The sequence below is a fragment of the Chrysochloris asiatica genome, unplaced genomic scaffold (assembly GCF_000296735.1).
Source record: "Chrysochloris asiatica unplaced genomic scaffold, ChrAsi1.0 scaffold00010, whole genome shotgun sequence".
Classification (NCBI taxonomy): Eukaryota; Metazoa; Chordata; class Mammalia; order Afrosoricida; family Chrysochloridae; genus Chrysochloris; species Chrysochloris asiatica.
Window position 1 is genome coordinate 12,071,895 of NW_006408528.1, and position 22,377 is coordinate 12,094,271.

General features: G+C 37.5%; 1 protein-coding gene across 2 annotated transcripts in view; it reads left to right on the plus strand.

Moving 5' to 3' along the window:
• The window catches only part of PON2 (paraoxonase 2), a 50,051-nt gene extending 31,543 nt beyond the window's left edge, over positions 1 to 18,508 (plus strand). Inside the window, exons 3-9 of one of the 2 annotated variants that reach the window (XM_006834271.1) lie at positions 2,088 to 2,143; positions 10,662 to 10,827; positions 11,359 to 11,485; positions 13,373 to 13,573; positions 16,328 to 16,409; positions 17,139 to 17,267; positions 17,889 to 18,508. In XM_006834271.1, the coding sequence (XP_006834334.1) occupies positions 2,088 to 2,143; positions 10,662 to 10,827; positions 11,359 to 11,485; positions 13,373 to 13,573; positions 16,328 to 16,409; positions 17,139 to 17,267; positions 17,889 to 18,047 (920 nt within the window). In that variant the 3' untranslated portion in view covers positions 18,048 to 18,508. The remainder of the gene's footprint in view (positions 1 to 2,087; positions 2,144 to 10,661; positions 10,828 to 11,358; positions 11,486 to 13,372; positions 13,574 to 16,327; positions 16,410 to 17,138; positions 17,268 to 17,888) is intronic. The other variant, XM_006834272.1, reaches the window with a different exon arrangement.
• Positions 18,509 to 22,377: the final 3,869 nt, after the last annotated feature.

Consider the following 22,377-nt stretch of genomic DNA (forward strand, 5'->3'; position numbering starts at 1 on the left):
CTAGGTATAGATTTCTCAGAAGTACAATTAAGTGTTCTGGAATACTCATACTTCTCAATGTTGTCCATAGCTTGTCATGATCCACACAATCGAAAGCCTTTGCGTAGTCAATAAAGCACAGGTAAACATACTTCTGGTATTCTCTGCTTTCAGCCAAGATCCATCGGACATCAGCAATGATATCTCTCGTTCCCCGGCCTCTTCTGAATCCAGCTTGAACCTCTGGAAGTTCTCTGTCAATGTATGATTGTAGCCGTTTCTGTATGGACAATAGCATAGGACTTAACTATTTGGGTGGATTACAAACTCTTATTTGAATCTGCTGAAAGCCATGGATCCTTTTTGCAGTTGTGCATAGACAATAATTTTTTTTTTTTTTTGTCAAGAATTTGAGAGGTTTCCTAGACCCTTGAAGTCCTTTGGGTTCTTGGGAATCCACAGACTCCAGATTTGTAATCCCTCCACTATCCCATGTTTACATTTACAACTATCATCCTCCCAAGGGACCGGTAGTTTGGTTATCTTTACAAGTGAAGTTCTTGGCTGTTTTTCCTCTTCCCACAATGACAGAGCCAATAACACTGGAAGAAACAGGCTAAATACAAACTCTTGAATCAAAGTAAAATGGCTGCATCGCTAGGTTTTGCCAACCTAGAAAGAATCTTGGAGAAATGCTTTGGCGAGGTCTTAAAGGGGAAGATTGGATTTTGAGGACTCAAAGAATAAGTCATGATTTGGCTTAAGCTAAGTCCTGGTGTGGTGCTGTCTGATAAGCACTGCACTGCTGACCCCAAGGTTGGTGATTTCAACCCACCAGTCACTCCTCAGAAACCATATACACAGCCACTATGAGTCAGACCCAACTCAGTAGCATTTAACAACAACAAAAACAGATAGATAGATAGATAGATAGATAGATAGATAGATAGATAATAGATAGATATTTATAAATATAAGGAGCTCTGGTAGCATAGTGGTTACTAATTGGGTTGCGAACCTCAGGGTCAGCAGTTTGAAACTACCAGCTGTTCTGTGGGAGAAAGATGAGGCTTTCTGCTCCCGTAAAGATTTACAGCCTCGGAAAGCCTGTACAGGGTCGCTATGAGTCAGAACTGACTCCACGGCACATAACAACAACAACAACAACAACATTTATAAATAGAGCTGAACAGTATTTATTAGTTGATTTGTTATTCATTTCCTCTCATTGCCTAAAATATTCCAGTTCCTTCAATATATATATGTGTGTGTGTGTGTGTGTGCATACATACATAGTTTATACATTTAATTCATATATAGTGCATATATAGTTCATGGCACTTAACAACAACAAGCCATTTTTATTCTTCTTTTCTTGTGTTTGGGTCTATTTTCTGTCTGTGGAATTTACACAGTAAGACCACTGGGGAGGCCTTATGTCTAATTATTTTCTGTGCTGTGTGGAGATGCTGAAGACAATCAATAAACAATCAATAGTAATTGTAGCCTGCCTTAGAGACAGGAGTTGGAAGGTACATGGTGTTTTTCATTAATTTTCATTTTTCCTGTAATTTAAAGCCTAAATTTAAAGATTAAATAGAAAGCTTTCTGCTTATGAGACCAAGCAGCCATTGTTTGTAAAGAGGGAATGTGTAATCCCAGGTGTTTCATCTCTGTTAGTGAGTGAAATGTCTGTTTGCTTCAATTTGAATGAGGAGAGAAAGGACAAGGGTGTTTGCATGGTTAAATGACTATGAGTCCTCCCTTCTGAAAGTATTATTCCCTTGATGTCAATTACTTTTAGACAGACATCTGGATGCTTATCATAAGAGCATACAGATGTCAACTTTTTCCGTGCTGTAGCTGTAAATGTGGTGATTACTTGACTTTGATCTGACTAAACATACAATATCTAATATCTAAAGTCAGAAGATCACTGCAGGAAGGAATTTAGACTGACGTTTATTAAAGAGAGTGATTCCATGGAAAAAATCAGAACCATCCCTAAAGATAGACAGTTTGATGAAGTAAACAAAAGTTGTAATTATGTACTATCTAGCAAATAGCGTAATTTGAACATGACATTTATCTGTTCCTTGAACTTACAGAAGCTGGCTCTGAAGATATTGACATACTTCCCAATGGCCTGGCTTTCTTTAGTGTGGTGAGTATCTTCTTCCTTTCCCAGTCTCAGTAGAGGAGGTACAAGAGTGTTTGATTAGGCTTATAGAGCAGTAACTTGTTTGAAAAATTCCACCATTTTCTGAAATCTTTCCTGGTAAAAAGATAGGTCTGATAGGACCTCGGAAAAGTTCTGAGTTTGTATAAATAGAGAGCTGAAAAGTATTTACTATTTGATTGATTATTCTTTCCTCTCATTGCCTAAAATATTCCAGCACCTTCAATGCATTAAAAGTATGCTATTGAAAAAGATATATTGGCATTATTGTGGATATTATTGTTGTTGTTAAGTGTCCTGGTGTTGGTTTTCGACTGATAGCGACCCTGTATGGAGTTTCTGAGGCTGTAAATCTTCATGGAAGTGGAAAACTTTGATCTTTCTCCTATGGAGAGGCTGGTAGATTTGAACTACTGACTTTGCAGTTAGCAACCCAGTTTGTAACCCACTATACTACCAAGGCTCCTTATTGTAGATGTCCTGGTGGGTGCTTCAGGATAATACAACTGGACCAAAAGGTTGATTTGAACTGCAAGGTCGATGGTTCAAATCAACCAACTGCTCCTCAGAAACCCTATACAAAGTTGCTATGAGTCAAAACTGACTCAATGGCACTTAACAACAACTATTATACAGTTTTAGATACAACGTTCATACTTCCTCTTAGTAGATATTCAATTTTACTTATTTTTAAGCAATACACAGGTCTCCCAAGCTATCAGAAAGTAGAGAATTCCAGTCAAACCTTTGGCAAGTCAAAATGGCATAAAGCAAAGGAACAATTACCATTAATTTTTATGGAAAAATGTTTTGACTGTTCCTAGAGCCCCAAAATAACCTATGAAATCAAATTAAATAGCACATAAATATATAATGCTCAAAGATGCAGTTCAAAGGTATGATGTTGGATGCTGTGATGCTGAGTGTAGCTTCTGAGAAGGAACTTGGAAACAACACTTTTGCTGCACAGAGTTGTGCGCTACCTCTAAAGGCTCACTGCAGAACAAACTGAACACTTTTGCCTTTTTTCACAAAAGCAAAATCCAGTTTGGATTTCTTGTAATTAGTGAGCATATGGAGCACAGTAGCTCCGTACAATAAGCACTAGACTGTAAACCACAAGGTCTGAGGTTCGAGACTGCCAGCTGCTTGGCAGGAAAAAGATGAGGCTTTCTGCTCTTGCAAAGATTAAAACCTGAAAATCCTATACTGGAACCAAATAGATGGCACTTAACAACTACAGTGAAAATCGGTACTATTTTTAAATAAAAGTATTTTTATTTTCAATAAAATATTATATACATATATAGCATATACTTTTATTTAAAATACTTATTATTTAAATATTTAAAAGATAGATCTTTCATAAAATCGAAGTGGTATAAAGCAACCTTTCCAAAAGTGGGTGATACCTACACCAGTGCTCTCAAACCAAGATCTCCCACCTCAAAAACTCCATTACTATTGAGTTGATTTCAACTCCTAGTCACTCTGTGTAGGATTTCTGAGGCTGTAAGTCTTTACAGGAGCAGAAAGCCTTCACTTTATTCCGAGGAGCAACTGGTGGATTTGAACTGCTTAACTTGTGGTTAGCAGCCCAACGTGTAACGCACTTTACTACCAGGGCACCTTCAAACCACTATATGAGGTTGCTTTACTGGTTGTTTTATTTTTCCCATTTACTTTCTCTTGCTGAATAGCCTTTCATAAGTGAAGAGACATTGACTGAGTTTATTTAAATCTTTCACAGCTGCCTTCATTCTTAAAAGCTGAAAAATAATACCCTGCTTGGGCATACAATTAAAAGACTTTATAATTGATTGGCTTTGGTGATGGTGGCCATCCCTATAGTCCTGCTGATTGGAAATCCATACAAGTGGATCTATGAGAAGGTTCTAACCACCTTCTTTCCGGGAATCTTCATGGGCCCAATTCTTCTTGAGAAAGCAACTGTCCACCTCTGAAGGAAGCCTGTTGTTATTCTGTTCTCTTGCAGCATCATTATTTTCAGACTGTGCTACTCAAAAGGGATGTGAAAAGGTTGGATATACTTTAGAAAGAGAGTAGCAGCCCTAATCAGTTGTCAGACTTAAGAGAAAAGTGAGAGAATGCATCTTTGAAGAGAATGAGAGGTTAGAACACTCTTCAGTCTACTATGGTTGTTATATGGAAGACTGTGAGCAGCTGGTGGTTACCATGGAGGGAGCCAAGGAAATGCTATGAATTGTACAGAAACATGAAAATTTATACTTACTGGAAAAAAAATAGCTTTAAGAGAAAAGTTGTGTTTAATTGCCTACACAGAATGAATTAAGTGATAGCGTGGGCTCTGGGGTTCTTTAGCTACATGTGCTTTTGTCTGTGTCTGGTGGTGGTTATAGTGCTGTGGAGTCGGTTCCGACCTGTAGCGACCCTGTACAGGGTTTCCGAGACTGTAAATCTTTACGAGAGCAGAAAGCCTCATCTTTCTCCCACGGAACAGCTGGTGGTTTCAAACTGCTGACCTTGCGGTTCACAGCCCGATTTGTGACCACTATGCTACCAGAGCGCCTGTGTCTAGAGTCTAAAAAATACACTGGGACTGCAAGTCAAAATTACTCATGAATTAAGATGCAAAAGGCCTGATTAAAGTAGAAGACTGTTTTGTTTTGTTTTGTTTTGTTTGACAAAGAGTGTGTTCTCTAACTTTTGTGTAACCCAGACTTCACTATTTCAAGATTTTTCTGTCATAGAAATAAATCTGAAGTAAGAAGAATGTGATCTCCAAGCCCTCAACTCTGCATCCATTTTACATATTTATTTTCAAATAATATTTTATTGTGTTTTAGGTGAGCATTGACGCAGGAAATTGGGCTGCCATTTAAGGAGTTCTGTTCAGATTGCTGCAGTGACAACGGTTAGGTGCCTCACTGTATAGCAGCAGCCTTGGTTTTTGTTGGTTCCCTTTCCAGTGTTCTGGTTTCCCTCACTTCTTATCTTCTCATTTTGGTTTAGAGTAAATATTGATTGTTTGGCCTCATGTAGTTGGTTTTTTAGTAGAGTACCATGTTTACGAAGGAGCTCTGGTAGCGTAGTGGTTACGAATTGGGCTGCGAACCTCAGCGTCAGCAGTTTGAAACTACCAGCTGTTCCATGGGAGAAAGATGAGGCTTTCTGCTCCCGTAAAGATTTATAGCCTCGGAAACCCTGTACAGGGTCTCTATGAGTCAGCACCGACTCCACGGCACATAACAACAACAACAACCATATTTATGAGTAATAGTATTTGTTTTGTGTGTCACTCTGTTATTTTTCTAAAAGATTGCTATTTAAATAGTATATGAGGGCAGTAGTTTCAGGAAGTCTTCTGACCTTGTCTGACCTAGTAAGTCTGGACTTTTCAGGACTCTGTGGTCTGTTCTATATTTTTCTCCTCTCTGTCAGAACAGCTAGTAGTATTAGTGGGTTCTTCTGGTCTCAGCCATCTTAGCCAAGGGGCATGTTACATTGCCAATGATCTTGTAGCCATGCCAACAAAATTTTTTCCACTTTTTTTCTCTTATCCTTCCTTGGTTATGAGATTTTTTTTTGCATGTATTTAAAACTGTTTCCATTTTAATACTGTTTTTAATTTGCTCAGCACTGTCTTTAGTATTTCCCAAAATGCATTGCCCTCTAAGAAAAAAGTATTTACTCATGCCAGTTATTTGGCCTTCTTCCTAGCATTTTAGCTGATCTAACACATCCTATTCCACTGTTATGGGATTGAGGGTCACCTCAGAACTGACATCATACCGAATGAGGGATTGGATGATAATACTATAGAATATGAAAAGGGTTTATATAACAGAGAATGTTCAAATACCCATGGATTGCTATCACCACGCTGGTAAATCTTCTTACACACGTCAACAATGCTGTTATTTATAGGCTGCTGATACGTGAGTTGTTTGGGTACCCACCTCGCACAAACTTTTCGAGAAGCAGCACTGTCATATGGCAGCAGTATGACACCAAAGCAACCCCATGGATATCTAGTCAATTCCAATTTATGGTGACCATATTGTTGTTGTTAAGTGCCATCGAGTTGGTTCCAACCCATAGCACATGTAGAGGGTTTCTGGCTGGTGACTTTGAATGCCAACCTTGTGGTCTTTGCTTTATCTTGCAATGCCACACCAGGACTCCTGCCCCGTGAGGTTTCCGATGCTGTCATTCATATGAAGACAGATTTCTACGTGTTTTTCCCATGGAACTAGTGGTGGGTTGAAACTGCTAACCTTTTGGTTAATTGACTTTAACCACTGCACCACCAGGGCTTTTGGTAATAACACATTACTACTTTATTTTCTTTATTGGGCCTACCAGCTTTGAAACTATCTGTTGACAGATAGATTTTTTTTTTTTTTTAAGTTAAGAGACTTTCTGTTATGTTCACTGTTATTTATTTTATTTTATTTTTGCTCTTCTAAAGTTATGTAAGGAGTTCTGATAGCATAGTGGTTACGAGTCGGGCTGCTAATCTCACTGTCAGCAGTTTGAAAATACCAGCGGTTCTGCAAGAGAAAGATGAGGCTTTCTGCTCCTGTAAAGATTTATAGCCTCAAAAACCCTTTGTAGGGTCTCTGAGTTGGAACTGACTCCACGGCACACCACCACCACCACCACCACCAAAGTTATGCAAAAATATAATTGCCCGTATTAGTTAATTGAGCAAGGCAGTGTATATTAAACACATACACATTGTCCCTAAAAGTATTTACTTTAAGATTACAAGAATGAGTTGGCATAAAAAATATATAATTTACTAATTAACTGATTTAAAAGAAAAGAGACGTAGATCATTCCAGTGAATGCTGAAAAAGCACTAAATAAAATTCAACACTCATTTCTCATTAAAAACTTCAAGTAAACTAGAAATAAAAGAAAATTTCCTAGAAAACAACTACAAATAGCATCCTTAATGGTGAAATATTACATGTCTTCCCGTTAATAGAAAGAATAAGAAAATGCTCAGAAGACTGATAACTCCATAACCATCAGACCAAGAAAAATAAATGTGAGGTAGAAAACAAGATTAAAATTCCATGAGTTTTAGACTAGCAAATAATTCTTTTGTAAACAACCGAACAGACTAATTTCACAGACTACGAGAACAAATAGGAAAGTTGAATGAAATGGATGGATTTGAAATAAACGTTATCAAACTCAATGACTTTGCCATGCACTGGCAAAAATTAGCTAGACAATAATAACAGTGAGATCCATTCAGAAATCAACTTAATTTCTAACATCTATACATAAAAATAAATGAGCAGAACTAGTTAAGACTATCTTGAGAAAGTCAAACAGCAACAGTATGGGGACTTTTCATTCTATATATCAGAATGGAACTAAAAGCCATAATCATTTGAAGAGAGACATATTGGCACAGAACTCTTATGATAAGTCAACAAAACTAAATAGAGTCCCCAAACAGACCTATATGTAAATGGAGGTCTAGTGCAAAATAAAGGTGGATTTAGTGGAACAGGGACAGAGTATGGATTGATACCAGATCCTGTTCCAGGATCCAGGATCCAGAAAAATGAGACAAAATTCCAACTCTCATAGAACTTGGGTCTAACTGGGGAGAGACAGACAGTGAACAAATATTAGATGGTGCAAATGCTTTATTTGAAAAATCAGGGCGAGCTGCAGGTAAGGGTGGGGTCATGTTGCCACTTTAGATAAATGTCTCTTTGAAAAGTGACATTTGATCTAGGATCAAACTGGAAGTAAAGGAGGGAGCCTTGCAGAGTTGGGAGGGGAGACTCAGGCAGAAGTTGTTGTTGATGTTAAGTTCTGACTCATAGCGACCCTGTATAGGGTTTCCAAGAAGCATCGGGTGAGCTTGAACCACCGACCTTGCGGTTCAAACCAACCTTGCAGCCCAGTGCATTAATCTGCAGCACCACTTACTGTGTCCAAAGGACAACAGCAGTTTCCTCACTAGTCTTTCTGTTTCTGCCTTTAAGCACCTAAGCTTACAGTATTTGTTATCATTAAGTGCCGTAGAGTTGGTTCTGACTCATAGTGGCCCTGTATAAGGTTTCTGAGGAGCAGCTGGTGGGTTTGAATCACCAGCCTTGTGGTTAGCAGTCCAGTGCTTATCCTGCAGTGCCACACAAAGATTCCTTATAATATTTGTTGTTGTTGTTGCTAAGTGCCATTGAGTTGGTTCCAAGCCATAGCGGCCTTGTATACGGTTTCCGAGAAGTGGCTGATGAGTTTGAACCGCCGACCTTACAATCAAGCTTATCCTACAACACCACATCAGTACTCCTTATCGCATTTATATATGTATAAAATACACACACATATGCACATGCATGAATCAAAAATTGTCTGCACTCCAGTTATATTAAAACCGTCGTCCACCCCTGATGATAACATTGAGCATGCATGTGAAATGATTCTGTCAAATACATGAGTGACAGTGGATTATGTGGCAAATCATTTGCAAATCAGCCATGGCTCTGCCTCTGAAATAATCCATGACAGACTTTGGTTTCAAAAAGTTTTTGCAAGATGGGTACAAAAACAACTCACAAAGAACATAAACAGAAGTGTTTGGATATTTGCAAACAAAATTTTGACTGATACTCGAATTAAGATAAAAGTTTATTTTAAAAAATTGTTTCTGGTGACGAGACATGGATTCATCACATTGCACCTGAGAGTAAATGGCAAAGTATGGAATGGAAACATTCTCAATTGCTGACCAAGAAAAAGTTCAAAAGTCAACCATCAGCTAGAAAATCGATGCTTATAGTTTTCTGTAATTCTCAAGGGCCTGTATTGGGGCACTATCAGGAAAAAGTTCAACAATCAACAGTGCTCCTTACAGTGAGGTGCTCACTGAAGAGATGAATCCTAAGCTTCAGATTAAAGCAGAAGACTGCTATCCAAAGACATTGTTGCATGACAACAAACTTCTGCCCACACTCTTGACAGTCTGCAAAAACTGCAGCCTTCCTATAGTCCTGATCTTGCTCCATCAGACTTTCACTGTTTGGTCCCCTAAAAGCAGCCCTTCAAGGACAAAGATTCACCTCTGATGAAGAAGTGAAGATCTCAGTGCATTCGGAGCTCGCAGCTCAGAGTAAAACATTTTGTAATAAGGGAATAGAAAAGCCTGTTGACATATGGGCAAAGTGTATTGAAAAGCAAGGAGATTATATTTAAAATGATGTATTTATCTTTTCTAAAACTTAATTAAAATTAATTCTACAGCCAGAGTGTGGATAATATTTAATTCATTCTCATATATGTCATATAATGATAAGGACAGAGGATGGGGGCAGAGGGTGTTTGGGTTGGAGCTGGATTCACTCATAGATGAATTTTGTACATGAGCCTGAAGAAACTGAGGAAGTGGGCCCTAGATCTCTGGAGGAAATGGGACAAAAAGGGAACTGTGTGTACAAGTGAGAATGTATTGGGTTGTTTTGAAGAATGTTGAAGCTACAATGGCCAAAGTAACTGGAATAAGGACGAGAATGGTAGAGGCAAGAATAGGAAGTGTTTGGGGTAGGAAGAGTAGTGGAGGGTGAGAAGAGCAGATCATATAGGGCCTTGAGGTAATTGTTAAGAATTTTCTCTCCATCTTTGTGAGTTAGGAAGCCATTAGAGAATTTTGCGTAGAGATGTGATCGAATCTGACGTAATCTTGGTGCTGATTGAAGACTAGACTACAAAGGGTTAAGGACAGAAATAGAAAGGCCAGTGAAGAGGTGAATAATGCAATTTAAGTGATGGTAGTTTGGATTAGTGTAGTATTATTGTTAAGGAGCTCTGGTAGGTAGCGTAGTGGTTACGAATCGGTCTGTGAACCTTAAGGTCAGCAGTTCGAAACAACCAGCCATTCCGCGGGAGAAAGATGAGGCTTTCTACTCCCGTAAAGATGTACACCCTCGGAAACCCTGTACAGGGTCGCTATGGGTCAGAACCGACTCAACAGCACTTAACAACAACAACAGTTTAGATTAGGGCAGTCATGGTGGAAGTAATCAGAAACCTTCACATCCTTATGAATGGTGTATTTTCAAGTGTAGCCAACAGGAGTTTCTGCTAGACAGGCTATGGGCTGTGAGACAAGGAGAGTTGCCCAGACTTACTCCACTGACCAACATTTCTGGCATTTGGGGAGCAAATTGCAGGTCAAGGGCTTAAAGAATGCAAGAGTCAGTATGTAAGCTTTCACTTTCTCACACAGTTAGCTCTAAGCTTTCCATGCCTACTGACCTGTTTTACTTTCTAAAGAAAATGCCATCTTCTGTCCCAACTCAGCAAAGTTGGTTACTGTTCACCTTGCAATTTTCCAGCTTCCAATTATTTATTTCGATTGCCTCCTCTCTGTTTTTTGTTTGGAGCTTTCTGCCACTATCTTTAACTCAAGTCCCTATTTCTCATTTATATACATTAGTTCATTAAAATATTTTAGCCATTTATATCTAACTTTTTTCCTCTGTTTTGGAAAAAGGGTCTGAAACATCCAGGACTCCATAGCTTTGCGCCAGATAGGCCTGGAGGAATACTAATGATGGATCTAAACGAGAAGAAACCCCGGGCACTGGAATTAAGAATTAGCCGTGGATTTAATTTGGCTTTATTTAATCCACATGGCATCAGCACTTTTATAGATGACGGTAAGAGCTAGAATATATAACTATAAACATGAGGAAATTTATAATCTACAAATGGCTGTGGTAAATATTTAGATCATATTGATTGGAATAAAAGAACAATTATTTCATGAATTATTCCTTTTTTTTTTCTTCTCACAAACAAGTTGATTGCCTCTTCAGCTAGCATTAAGTTGGCTGCATTTTAAAATTTCTAACAGTATCTGAAGGATGATTTTGATTTCATAACCTTTCCATACGTCTATGATCAAAGCAGTAAAAAGGGCTGTATTTCTGAATTAAACTATAAATAGATTATTCATGAATTCTGTCGATGGCGTTGGAAGCACTCTTTCTTAAAGGTCAGGGGACCACTGATCAGAAATAATACCAGATAGACAGTGATAGGAAAGACGGGGCGAAGAATGATTCGTTAGTTTGTGTAACAGAGTATACATTCAACCTTTCCTTGCCTGTGGTATTTAAATGTCAGTGTCTGCCCAAAGGTCCTATGGTTATGTCTTGTAAATTAACTCCGTTCTTTCCATTTTTTAGATGGCACAGTTTATCTCTTTGTTGTAAACCACCCGGAATTCAAGAGTACAGTGGAAATTTTTAAATATGAAGAAGAAGAAAATTCTCTTTTGCATATAAAAACGATTAAACATGAGCTTCTTCCAAGGTACTTAGTCCTTTTGTTCATTCTCCAATTTATGTCTAGTATTTTCAGTATCCTCCATTGGTGGTCTGCTCAACTTTTATAAGAGCCCCCCAATTTTTTTTTTCCTTTTAGAGTAGGCAGAACATGAAAGTTGATTTTAGCCATTCTAATAATCAGTGTTCTATATGGATTTCACTGAGAAATGATGAATCTAGGCTACAGAGGAGGTGCCCTTTGGATCCACCTTGAGCTGGAAGACAAAGTTTACCATTCATGTCTGCTAGCTCTGTTACCCTGTCACTCAAATAATAATAATACCTGTCCAGCTGAAGAAAGGTAGTCTCCTTTATATAGGGTTTCTATGGGACTTTAGCTTTCATAGGGTTAGTGGGGCAATGGCTAATGGCCCTACATAAATAGAGGGCATGGAGTTGGAAGTGGGATATCATACTTCAAGAACAGAAAGATATTGATAATATAGATGAAAGACAATCATATATCTCCTGGGCTCAGCTTGCGTTAGCTTATTGCTCCTTTTATTTTAAACTTGATTAATATTTTTAATTTATTCTTCCCTATCTAGGGCTTAAGTATGTAAATTTTGATCATTCTTCCATAAATGCATTTCATAATAAATAGGAGCATAAATACCACTCAGGCTTCATGGTGTCCTTTCAGAAAGAGGCAACCCATCTTCCCAGTAGCTCTGTTATTTTTCATTTAACAAAGGATAAAGCAGCTCTCCCAGAAATTTCTGCATAGGGTAATTGCAATTTAAATTTAATAACACCCTAGCGTAACTGCTTTTAAAGATGTAATTGTTTTTAGTATAGAAATGTCTCACCTGAAGCATTGTACTCTGGCAATTTCATCATCCATCTCTCTGCAAGTGTTTATTGAGTGCCTATTCATTCTCAGCAGGTCAGCTTAGTGAGTCAGGTAGAAATTGAACAGTCAAGCTTAGTTTGACTAATAACTAAGCAATGGAACGCAGGAAAATCCAGCAACTGAGTAAATGGAAGCTAGGCAATGATGTTGACTGCCTGACCAACTCACAAGTCAACCAGGCTCTGTCCTTCTTTATACCACGGACAGCTCTGATCTTACATATTTTTCTTGAACCCTACATTTCTTGCCATCAAAAAAATACCCTGGTAGTACCAAGTCCTTTTTACTTTCTTGAGAATCCTGTTAAATGACCAGTGGTCAACTTACCTAGTATACTATAAAATTGTTCTCTGGCAAACCATATGAGGGACTTCAAAAAGTTCATGGATAAATTCCATTATCTTGTAATTCCATTTCTCCACGAAATGTTTGAAGTCCCTTGTATTAATAGTATGCTGTGAGTTGGAATCAATTCCATGGCACTTAACAACAACAAAATCATATTGCATATGAGCCCTGGTGTGGTGCCGTAGGATAAGCACTGAATTGCTAACCGCAAGGTTGGTGGTTCAGACCCACCAACCTCTTCTCACAAACTCTATACAGGGTTATAATGACTCAGAACCAACTCAACGGCACCTAATAACAACAGCACATAGTCATATGCACTATTGTTGTTGTGAGTCAATGGCACTTAACAATAACAATAATAGTGCATATGTCTGTGTTGTTGTTAAGTGTTCACAAGTTGATTCCTACTCATAGTGAACCCTGTATAGGGTTTCCAAGGAGCAGCTGGTGGGTTTGAACCACTGACTTGTAGTTAGAAGTCCAATGCTTACCCTGCAGCACCAAAGTAGGATTCCATATATGTCTATAGCCTTAGGATTTAAGCTGATCTTTCACAAATTTAAAGCAAATACTGTGTAATCCTTATGGATATACTTAATCTTTCATAAGAGACCAACAAGACTTTTTTTTTTTTTTTTTCACGTATGTCATTTCTCTCTTTTTTTTTAGTGTGAATGATGTCGTAGCTATTGGACCTGCACATTTCTATGCCACCAATGACCACTATTTCTCTGACACCTTCTTAAAGTACTTGGAAACATACTTCAACTTACACTGGGCAAATGTTGTTTACTACAGTCCTAATGAAGTTAAAGTAGTAGCAGAAGGATTTGATTCAGCAAATGGAATCAGTATTTCACCTAATAAGAAGTATGACCATTTATACAAATATCTTCATTTTTCCTCAATCCATGGTGGTGGGCCAAATTCTTTTCTATTTTTTCCTCCTTTTTTCTAGTATGGAAATACCTTCCTTGCCACTTTTCTTATAAAAATAATATTTGCTTATTTTAAAAGAAATGTGAAGATTGAAATCATATAAGAATGTAAATCAGCAGCATGAGTATACACACCAGTTAAATTTTGACATATATCGTTGTAGAATTTAATGTTAACAATGTAATGGTGTAATATTTACATCATAGTTCCTAATTTAAAAAATATATATGTATCATTTCCATTGACTGCATATTAGTCTCCTATGAGGATAATCCTTGATTTAACTAATTTCTTTTTAATGGATATGCAGTGGGGGTTTTTTCTAAACTACTGTATGTTGTTGTTGTTATTGTTGTTAAGTGCCGTCGAGTCCGTTCTGACCCATAGCAACCCTGAACAGGGTTTCCGATGCTGTAAATCTTTACGGGAACAGAAAGTCTCATCGTTTTCCAGCGGAACAGCTGGTAGTTTCAAACTGCTGACCTTGCAGTTCACAGCCCGATTTGTAACCACTGCGCTACCAGAGTTTTTACTTAGTGCTAACACCAGACGTGAGTTCAAATCCCAACTATGACACTAGCTAAATGAGCCATTAGGAGCCCTAATTTGCACTTGTATGTCTTTCTGTAGAACAAACTCCATGAAATAAAACAAATTGTTCAAACAGTATGAATTCTTTAGATATTAATTTTAATAGATACTGCCAAATTTTCCTCCAAAATTATCTCACTACTTTTCTAGGCCCAAAGGTAGCTTTTAAGAAAGGATATTAAATTTACTAGCTTTCTCTTGTACTACCTTAGTGCTTAGAACAATTTACACTACAAAAAAAATAAAATATAAAGTTGGCAGTCCTGACAACTAAGTGTTCCTATGTAGAATCATTTAAACAGTCTTAACTGGTCTCTGGAAGTGTAGTGGTTACGAATCGGGCTGTGAACCGCAAGGTCAGCAGTTCGGAACTACCAGCAGTTCCGCGGGAGAAAGATTAGGCGTTCTGCTCCCGTAAAGATTTACAGCCTCGGAAACCCTGTGCAGGGTCGCTATGGGTCGGACCCGACTCCACGGCACTTAACAACAACAACGACAACTGGTCTAACCTATCCAGCCAATCTTCTTGTTCTCTTCGTTTCTCACATTGGACTATGGGAGTCAAATTTCTTCAGTCACCCAGGCTCAAATAATATATAAAAGGAGACGAAGGGATTCCGTTTTGACCCCTTCTCTTTTACATCCACATGCAACCAGTGAACAAGTCCTGTTAATTCTACCTGGACGCGACTTTCATCCTTCTTTCCTTTCCCATTGATACCTGCTTGGTTTAGATTTTCATCCTCTCTGACTAAAGTATTAAACTTTCCTCCAGGTGGTTTTCAGTCCACTTTCATGTTTTGCACCATTGCCCATTTTGTCTATTGATATTCCATTGACCTTTATGGACTCCACAAGAGGGTGCTCTGTTATCCTCATTTTTGTCTCCCCATACTGAGCACAGTGCCAGGCACAGAGCAAATGCTCAGTAATTGTTGGGCAGAACTGACCATTTGTTACGATGTCACGTATTTATTTTAAAACTTCAGTGGAATCCATTTGCTAATCTAATTAAGGCCGGCTAAAGAGCTGGATGTTTTAACAGGCTAGTTACAACCTCCCCTTTCTACTGTTCCCATACTTTCCATGCCTCAGACAAAGAACTCGCTATTATACAAACATGCTTCCCTTGTCCTTGCCTCTGTGCCTTTGTGTATGTTTTTTCTGCCTGAAAGCTGCTTACATCTTAATAACCTTCTGTTCAACTCCATCTCTATTCCATACCAGAGCAACTGCTTCCTGTTTTGTGACAAGACCTTAATTAATTGCTCCAGTTTCTTGATCTGAAATACTATTCATGGAACTAATTATACTTTATAAAGTATAGATTGTGAACAAAGCAGTCTGATCTTCCCTACAGTAGATGCTTATGAAACAATCAATTCCAGAAGTAAAATTACCTTAAAATAATCCATTAATTCACCTCATCCAAGATGTATACAGATTGTTCAAAATAAGTGCTTATCTCTTACTCTAAAGAGTCTCCAGCATATAAAAAGTTCAAGAAACCATCTACATGCAGTATCGATTTTTGCATGTAAATAATATTCCAAGACATATCAAATCATAGTGTGGAATGTACAAACTTTTTAAATGAAGCCAAAACATGTTTGTTTCATTGTCCTTTCAGTGCAACATATCATGAATTTTATATTCAAAATAATATCAAATAAAGTCTTTAAAAACCTTGGAAAATAATTCGTGATTATTGTCACAGCAGTGAATTGATTTTCAAAGCTTACTTTTAAAATAAAAATTGATCTCTGTCAAGCATTCCTTGAGGACCCATCACGGATTAACTTCTTGCCTGGTTATAAAGACTTATTTTTATATACTGTATTAATGACCTGGCCTCAGATGTAACAGCAGTTGCGAGGACTGGGCAGTGTTTCATTCTATTGTCCATGGGTCATTCAGTGGAAATCAACTTAATAGCACCTAACAACAGCCACAACATATTAATGATCAGGCACTCCTTGGAAATGCTATACTGTGTAGCTATGCGTCAGAACCAACTCAACTATACTTAACAATAACAATATTAATGAAATTTTATGTTGGATGGGTCTCTAACCAGTGTGCTCTCTCTTCAAGGTACATCTATGTTGCTGATATATTGGCTCATGAAATTCATGTTTTGGAAAAACACACTAATATGAATTTAACTCAGTTGAAGGTAAAAATCAAATGTATGTGTAAAGCAGATCTTACGCTACTGTATTTTGAAATGATATATTTTATCATTGCCTCACTTAGAACAGAATGTGGTGTCCTGGTTTTGTTTTTGTTTTTTTTAAACATTATCTTCCAAACTAGAGAACTCTCCTGTTTTCACCCATAACCATAATTACATGCAGCGGTGGGTTAGGAGTGATATTTGCATCAGATTTAGGGCTCTTTCTATGATGTACTGATGGCAAGAGATGAATTCCAATAAGTATTTCCACAATAGAAAAGACTAATAGATGAATTCTCAGATGAAGACTTATGTATGTTGCCAGTTCTTTCAATAATAAATGAAGGTAAAAATTGAGTTCCACACCATTATTATGTTCTTCCTGCTTGACAACACATATGTTAGGCTGATTAATAATTTCCTATTCTGTTTTGATTGAATTCCTTGAGCTAAGTGATCATTGTGCATCTTTTATGGGAGAAGGAGTTCATTTTTTAAGAGAGATATTTAAATAGATTGATTATCGCCCTAACTTCCTTGATTTCAGGGAAGATGAAAAGTGGCTCCAGACCAGCTTATTAATTTTATTTTAAGCAATATCAGTGCCAGAAAGGTGGAAGGGATGTGTGTAATTTCCCCACATGCATGTAGAGGCAGCATAGGTTAGCCCTAAATTATTTAATCCAGTCTCCTTTGTCATTTAGATATTGACATTTTTTCATTTGGAAGGTTCTCAAGTTGGATACACTGGTGGATAATTTATCTATCGATCCGTCCTCGGGGGACATCTGGGTAGGCTGTCATCCTAATGGCCAGAAGCTCTTTGTGTATGATCCAAACAATCCTCCTTCGTCAGAGGTTTGTATATTTTTAATTTTTCAGCCTTAATTATCCAAGTCCTTTTGCACAGTAATACAATACATGGTCACAGCATGGATTAATTAGTTCTTTTGAACCAAGAGCACACGAAACTGTTTTGTAGTGGTTTTGTAATTGCTTTAAGCCAATAATTGGCAGATTTTAAGATTGTTCACATTCTTTAAGAAAGGTAAATCTTTTGATATGTTAAATTATGGTGGTAACAAGTCCAAAGGTATTTCTATAAACACATGCGCCCTTCTTGTGTGGTATACTGGCACTTTTTAAATACCTAGTGTATTGTAGGCTCACCACATGATGTGATTTTTGTTAATGATAAAGTAGCATGAAAGTACCTACATTATTGTGAAAGTATATTTTTTAATGCAGAATAACCATAATAACACTAAACTCTGTATTGTCATGGGATAAATAGATGGTTAGAGAAAGTACTTTTTTTGAAGATTTGAGAAAGTATTTCAATTCAAACATTAAAAAGATTGGTAACTACTGTTATCAGCAGCAAGTCGTCTTAATCATTGTGTCGATGTGGAAGACCAGGGGTTCTTGGTAAACGAGTATAGAGGGGTTCCTTAGTAATGCATTGTATCTCCTGAACAGGTTCTCCGCATCCAGAATATTCTGACTATGAAGCCTACGGTGACTACAGTTTATGCCAACAATGGATCTGTTCTTCAGGGAAGTTCTGTGGCCTCAGTATATGATAGGAAGTTACTCATAGGCACTTTATACCACAGAGCCTTGTATTGTGAACTCTAAAATGTATTTTGGTATGAAAGTGAGACAACTCCTAACAATTATCTATGAATTTTTAATTCTGATGGAATCTACCCACAGAGTTCACCGAGAAATGTGTGGCATGTATAGTTAATTTTATTTCAGTAGGAAAGAGCCCTTCGGTTGTTAGAACACTTTCAAAATAAAAAGAAAATGAACTGTTTTTTTAAAAAATGCCAAGAAAGAGAAAAGAAAGCTGCTTTCAGGTAAAGCAAATATACTTTGCACAAAATAAGCCTCAACTTTGCCTTCTTACTGCCAGAACGTGAATTCCACCCATAGCAGGTGAGATATATTTCCTTAAAATGCAAGTGACCTCAGTTCTAGCCATGTAACCACTGTGATTGTCCAGAACTACTGAGAGATAACATTCTCTGATGTTTTGTCCTTACTTTCTTGTTTACTGCTAAAGAGATGGAGCTATATTAAAGACTAACCAAAATTATACAAGCTATGTCAGTGTTTAATTTACAAGGTGTGTCCTCAAGAGGAATGAGAAGGCAGAAGTTTCTGAGTGATCCTGTTTCCTTGGAAGTGGCATGTAAATGAACTGAAATGAAAGCTGCATGTAAATGAGCTCTTTATTTAGAAAAAGAAAGAAAAAGAACTTAAACAAGAGATTGAGTAAATATAACTCTGATTCTCTATTTGTATTGAGGGCTTCACCAGCTAGCTCTCTTCTTCTTTAGCAGATATGTGGACTGGTGCTGGGAGCAATGAAGTCAGCTGTCCAGGCCACTTAGTTAGCCAACAGCAATACCACAGGGTAGAGTTCTTTCCACTCATTGTACCTCCCAGAAGACTATTTTAAACCTTGTAACTTCTCAAAGCACTGTACTTCTCAGACTTTTCCGCCCCCATCTTCATTATCATCAGAATATGTGTCAGTTATTTAGTGTGTCCAGTAATAGCCTATACCTGCATTATCTCATTCAGTCCTAATCTTAACCCTGAGGGAGTAGGTATAAGATTCATTGTCACAAAATCACCCAGTAAGGAGTGAATCTCAGTCTATGAAGCTACTACCATAGCACTAATGGTTTTAAAATATCATATTATAGAAGTATCCTTAAATTTAGCCTCTGTTAATTTGGCCTGTGTGTTTTTATATTTTTTAATTTGTTACTAATATATACTCTATATGTTGTTGTTGTTAAGTGCTATCGAGTCAATTCCGACCTATAGCAACCCTGTATAGGGTTTCCAAGGAGCAGATGGTGAGCTTGAACCACTGACTTACAGTTCAAACGACTTTGCAGTTTGGTGCATTAGCCCATAGTGCTACATAGTTATGCTAAAATGATTACTAAACTTTTTTGCTGCCCCCATTAAAAAGTGTTAAATCACAGATGACTCAAGCAAGATTAAATATTTTTATTCTAATGATCCAAAACCATGTAGTGTGTCTTGTAAAGTTTAGGAAATTCTAACATTGATTACTTAAAACTCTGTAGTCAAAAAAAGTTTCAGAACACAGTCGGTATAAAGTAAACTTTAAAAATTACTTATCATCCTCGGAAACCCTGTACAGGGTCACTATGAGTTGGAACTGACTCCACGGCACAGAACAACAACAACAATTATCCTTATTAGGGTTTTTATTTGGCAAAAGTAGATATCATAAGTTAATTAGTGCATACATTATTTAATTCAGATAGAAATTTTAAAATAAAATTGATTTGTGTCTGCTAATTGGAAGGTCCGCAGTTCAAACCCACCAGAGGTTCCTTGGGAGAAAAATGGGGTAGTCTGCGCCTGTATAGAACTTGTTGTTGTTGTCAGGTACCATAGAGTCGGAACCGACTCATAGCGACCCCATGCATAGCAGAACGAAACAATGCTCGATCCTGGGCCAACCTCACCACTGCTGCCACCCCCGAGTCCATCAATGATGCCACCTGGCCAATCCATCTCGTTGGGGGTCTTCCTCTTTTTCTCTATATAGAACTACAGCCTCAGAAACCATAGACAGAGTGGCAGTGATTTGGAATCAACTTAATGGCAGTGGGTTTGATTTTGATTTATATACCATGAAAGAGTCTATTTCTTCAAATCTTAAACTTTGTGCCTCTTATGTATGATGATCTTTCTCTGGTCATTTATGGAGTTTAACAATTTAGACATTAACAGGTGACATCATTCAAAAGAACTGAAACTGCTGTTGGCATATGCCACCTCCGGATGGAGAAACGTGCCATATTTGTGTGTGTGTGTGTGTGTGTGTGTGTGTGTGATCATCTTGTCAATCTGAGATCCTGTTTAAATAACAGTACATATTCTTTTGGGTTTTTACAAAACCTCCCTTCTTTGACAATGACTAAGAGGTAACCTAAATACCCTAATACAGGGAATAAAAGATATAATACAATTTTTTTTTTTTTCATTTTGTGTATGGATTAGTTATTAAAGAAGCTTGCCTAAGGCTGATCTTTTTTGTCGAATTGATTTGCTCACTTTGAACCCTGTCTTGAAGCCAAAGCCTACCTGGGCTGGTGATTGTCTGCTCCTCAAAGCAGTGAGGAATTACCAGCGCTACATGCTGCTCACTTCCACCTTTCCTTGGCTTCTTGTAGTTTTCATTACTCACTCAGCTTGAGAGAAGAAAGGTTGGAAAAATCTCAGTAGCTTCTCTCTTGACTTTCTCTGCCTTGGATTTTCAAAAACTATATTCCATAAAAAAGAAGGCACAGAGGGGAAAATAAAAAGAGTTTAGTCTATTTTTTTCTTCTTTTTTATAGCAAAGGGAATAACTTTTCAGTTTACTTTTAAAATTTCAATGTACTGCATGGCTTCAAAGTAGCCAACTTCAAGCTAAGCATAGGATGCAATAATGCTTATATTCTAGTTGGAAATGTAACAAATGAGGGAGGGGCGGGGAAAGGAGTGATCATTAGAGGAACCGAACAGAATTCTGAAGAACTTGAAGAAACAAAAATTTTTTTAAATTTAAATTAACAAAAAATTGAAAATGTAGTTCAGCAACTTCCTTCTACTTTTCATCAGTATTCAGCAATCATAAACTGTCATTTTGTCACATTTACCCTACCTTCCAAAGTATAGATACTTTTCTTTTTCCAAACATTTGAAAGCAAATTGGAGATACGTGGAACTTCAAACCTTCCTAAGAATACAGACGTTCTCCTACATTTTCACAATGCTATTTTAACAGGTAAGGAAGATGAGTGATAATTCCACAGTATCTAATATTTAATCCAGATTCAAAGTGCTCTAGTTGTCTCCAAATATCATTAATAGCTACTTTCTCTCTCCAGTTTCTAATCTAGGAACCAATCAAGGTTTAGAATTCACATTTGTTACATCTCTTTAGTCTTTTAATCTGAAACAGCCATTCTATCTTTTTGTGTGTGTGTTGTTTTTCATGGTAACACCTTTTCTAAATGACTTCCAGGCAAAGTCTTTTGGAATGCCCTACATTCTGGATGCATTTGATTCTACCTGGGATCCTTAACTTATCCAATATTATTTATATTCCATATAAATTAGAAGTTAGTTTGATTAGGTTCATGTTAGCCAAATTTGGCAAGAATACCCCATAAATAGTTATGTGTTTTATATTGCATAGTACCAAAATATAAGGACAAGTTGTTCCAATACTGCTGTTATCATTAGGTTCTGTGGAGTAGACTTTTAGCGCATAACATTCAAAGGTGACACAATACAGCTGTCCCATGGGGTTTTCTAGGAGCAAATTATCAGGTCTTTTCTCCCACAGAGCCACTGGGTGGGTTTGAACCTCCAACCTTTTAGTTAACAGCTAAGTGTTTGTGCCACCATGGCTCCTTGTCTGATATTGTTGTTGTTAAGTGCCATTCATGGAGTTAGTTCCAACTCATAGTCACCCTAAGTAGGGTTTCTGAGGACCAGCTGGGGGGTTTGAACTGCTGAGCTTGTGGTTCACGGTACAATGGTGATTAGCTATGCTAACACCAAACATAAAAAAATATCTTTTTATTTCCTGTTTCTACAGAGAAGATTTTAGCTGATCTAAGTGGTGGTTAATCATGTGAACACACCACTCAGCAGAGTCCCAGAGCAGCATGTATTTATTGCCAATCCACATATTTTGGACAAAGCTATTCAGTATGAATACTTATTTCTCATATCTCTTGTGCTGATGAGTGAACCATTCAAGTCCAGATTTAGATGGTGTCACTTGATAGGGTCACCTCCAGAATCTGAAATTCAGTTCTAAATACCCATGCTGGGGGTGTACATTACTGATTATGGTATTCAAATGATAACTAACCACCTCTAAGGTTTTAAGATATATCCCCTCACCACACATATCCCT